Source organism: Capsicum annuum, chromosome 6 (assembly GCF_002878395.1).
Source record: "Capsicum annuum cultivar UCD-10X-F1 chromosome 6, UCD10Xv1.1, whole genome shotgun sequence".
In the NCBI taxonomy this organism is placed as follows: Eukaryota; Viridiplantae; Streptophyta; class Magnoliopsida; order Solanales; family Solanaceae; genus Capsicum; species Capsicum annuum.
This window is the reverse complement of record NC_061116.1, coordinates 222335123-222338929: the sequence shown is the minus strand read 5'-3', so window position 1 is coordinate 222338929 and position 3807 is coordinate 222335123. Positions and strand designations below refer to the sequence as shown.

Below are 3807 nucleotides of genomic sequence, written 5' to 3'. Positions count from 1 at the left end.
CTTGATCAGCATTTTGCTCATTAGGAGCCTGTGCATTTGCACCTCCAAATTGATTATTAGCGCCTCCATCGTCAGCATTAGCAGGTACAACTTGATCAGCATCGTGCTCATTAAGAGCCTGTGCATTCGCACCTCCAACTTGATTATTAGCGCCTCCGTCTTGGTCAGCATTAGCACCTCCAACTGGATTATTAGGAGCCTGTACGTTAGCACCTCCAACTTGATTATGAGGTGCCTGGGCAATAATGTCTCCAAAGAGATAGTCACTCAACATCACACGATTCTGGAACATAAGCCGGTCCCTGCCACAAAATGCTCATCTTAATAACACCTTAGAAGTCATACCGGGTGGGTATATGTAGTGTCTCATTTTTTCAAGTTTATAATGAGAAACTTACATTCTCACAGAGAATCTTCCTATCAAATTCTGAGATGGTTGGGTGTCTACAGTTTGAAGAAATCACAAATTCTCTACTTTAAGAAAAAAAGAACAATAAAATCGTCTTGTTCATGAAAATCAAATGCTCTTTAATAGTATCTTACTCTTTTCCACCCAAGCCATTCGTTACACTGCATACAGCAAGTAACTAATCTGACTGATTGGGTATTTCCATGTAGTTGATCAATCATTGGTAGTATTTTAACATTTCTCCTGCATATAATACACAGACCTCAGAAAAAGATCTTAGGCAAATAATAAAATCACAAGATGCTGAAATCACCCAATTTTCGAAATTGCATGAGACTTACGTTCTATTAAAGTGCCCTCCCCACACAAAGTCATCCCGCTGGACAAGAAAACGAACATAATGAGTAGTTCTGTGCTTAATCAAGAAATATAACAGAACACGAGTACAAATAGCTGGGGATTGAATCCTCTTTATGAAATGAGTAGCGATTTCATCAAAATATACTTATGATTGCATAGAATTCAGTTCCTAAATTGGGGTATCAAAGAAAACAGTTTAGTGTGTTCAGAAGAAATGATGCAGAGAGATGGAGTGAGAATCCTTACATCAGGAATGAAATCCTCGACAAATGCAACTGGATTATTGCAAGAACTGCAATAGATGTAATCACGACGATCGATACCTTGTGGATCAACTGGAAAGTTTTCTTCCGTTCTAATATATATGTTCAACCTGTTATAGAACAAATTTTCTTCAACAAAGAACAAGGTGGAATAGAAATACCAAAAGAATCAATGGAGAAAAAAAAAAAAACTAACTTCGAATCAGTTTATGAATATAACTTGGAGCGGAGCTGGTAGAAAAATGCACAACAGTAAGAAGAGAATGTTAATATAGAAAAGCCACTTCTTGATTCTTTAATCCAAGCTCTGTATTGACGGTTACTTCAAAAAGGAGGGAAATTCAACTATATTTTATTTTATATTTTTTCCCTTGACAAGATTTTACGCTTTACCCTCCACAATTCTGAAATTAGTCAGAGTGAAATTTACATTTAGAAGATTTTACATGTAAATCAAGTCTCAATAGTTGAAACAAAAGTAACTTTTTTGCGAGGCATAAATTTATAAATTTGCATCATAAAATTTCACATGTTATGTCTCATGTCCTTAAAAGAACTTATGTCCCACTAGGCATAAGTTTGATTTCAAAGGACAAAAATTAAATATCAACCATTTTGAAAGGCAAAGTTGCAATTACATATTTTAGTGAAAAAACTTTCATAGGAGAATTATTTAAAATTATAATTTTAAAATATTTATTGCTACACAAAGACTATAACACATTAAAAAATAATTTCATTAATGATGCTTTTCGCTGTTATTATTATTTTATATAGTTATTTATCAAGGTAGAATGAGAAAAAGTAGTAAATCTTTTTTAATTTGCTAAATAGACAAGTTAAATGAAACATCTATTTTTGGTTTGGAGCCAAGTAAGACGGTATTTCGTAATAACGAACTATGAAAGTTTCAAATAGCCCATAATTTTCTTTTTTCGTAAAAGTTTAAAGGCAGAACCATCATTAGACACCTAACGTTAGCACGACTTTTCACTTAAGACACTTCAAATAAACCTTGTACTTTTACTTATAGAGTCCCACACAGAACTCATATAGCAGATTTGTAGATGTCAAACTAAATGATCGTAAATCAACTCCAGGGTGATCGTAAAAGCCATCAGATACACACTTTTCAAATATGTGTTGGAATTTAACTTCACCACTGTGGGCGATGCAATTTTGAATATTTAAATCCGTATAAAATTTGGATTATATTAAATTTTAAATATATTAGTCCCAAATAAATATTTTGGATTAATATAATTGGATTAATTATTTAAGTCCAAACATATATGGATTTAATTAAAGTCCATTTTTTTATTGGGCTAGCCCATTGATTTGGGCTACAAATGATGAGTCTACTTTGCTAAGCCCAAGATATTGTCATATTCTATAGGCCCAAATAAATGTCACGTGTCAAATGACGTGGCATGCCAAGTCAAGTGAAGGAGCCAATAGGACCATTCCACATGTCAAAATAATGCAGCAGCCCAATAAAATCAAAGCCCATAAAGGCGCCACATCACTTGAATTTGATTGGTCAAAGAAAGTCCATCTTCATCATCACTCTTCCTTTTCTACAACTATAAATAGGGGTCTTATAATTCAGAAAGAGGGACCCCAGAACTATAACAAGTAGCGAGAGAAAGCTCGTGGATCAAACGCCACAATTTCTCTAAAAAACTCAAGCATTCAAATCAAGTTCATTAAGATTCAAGATTAAGACCGCAATATTCAAGAACAAGCTCAAAAACCCTTGAATTCAAGCACAAGTCAAGATCAAGCCCCTCAAAGCATTCAAATCAAGTTCAAATTCAAGATCAAGCTTTAAACTCTTGAATTTATATTAGAAAAGGCGAATCAGAGGATTCATAGAGATTGTAATATCACATATTAAAATTAATAAATTGATTTTTACAATATATTTTTCTTGTTTCGAAGTATTATTTTTCGATCTCAAAAATTTTATTGTCCAACAAATTCTAGCACGCCCAGTGGGACTATCTCTACCTCTCATCTCAAATTTTTCAACTGCAAAGTTAAACATCATTGAAATGACTTCCAAGAAGGTTAAATCTCAATCAACTGTTTCCAAGGCTGCTGATTCAAAGTTCTCTGCTGAAGTAAAAAGAATCTTTGGCGTTACTTTCGAAAGCTTATGAGCTGTGTAACGCCCCGCATTTTGGGCTAGAATAAAAACCATGATTTCGATGCGTTGCTAATTTTGAAGCCATAAAATCCTATGCCAATACGGCATGTTAATTATTGTGTAGCATGTGAATCAGCTCAAGCTTGAATTTAGACCATAGAGGCCCTTCAACTCAAGGACGAGTTGAAACTATTTCGATCGACTAAGTTTTAGTAGACGTTGTAAAGTGTGTCAGCTTCCATCGACCATAACTCTCTATGTATGTTGAATTAGGAAGCCTACTATCTGTCAATGATAGGTATTCGAGTTAGCTTTCCAACGATACCAATTTGGCTAAAATTCAACACCCGAGCAAGAAGTTATGGCCCTTCAAAGTGATAAGCGATGCCTAACCAATCGCCCATGGCCACTGAAAAGCATAGGCGATAGCCTAGGCGGCACCTATGTGAACATAGGCGATAGCCTAGGCGGTGCCTATGTAAACATAGGTGATAGCCTAGGCGGCGCCTATGTGAAGATAGGCGATGGGATGGGCGGCGCCTATGTAAGGAATTCTGGTGAATTAAACACTCCGTGTTAAGGACAAAGTGGTCCTTTTCCACCCTTACTTAGCCCTAAAACACTAG

The 3807-nt window shown here is 35.3% G+C and overlaps 1 protein-coding gene across 1 annotated transcript in view; it reads right to left on the bottom strand.

The window, feature by feature from the left end:
• LOC124899648 (uncharacterized protein DDB_G0290685-like) overlaps positions 1-530 on the bottom strand; it is a 3955-nt gene extending 3425 nt beyond the window's left edge. The window contains exons 1-2 of the mRNA XM_047414606.1: positions 399-530; positions 11-302 (exon numbers count right to left, since the gene is read on the bottom strand). Of these exons, the coding sequence (XP_047270562.1) occupies positions 11-302; positions 399-400 (294 nt within the window). The 5' untranslated portion in view covers positions 401-530. The remainder of the gene's footprint in view (positions 1-10; positions 303-398) is intronic.
• Positions 531-3807: the final 3277 nt, after the last annotated feature.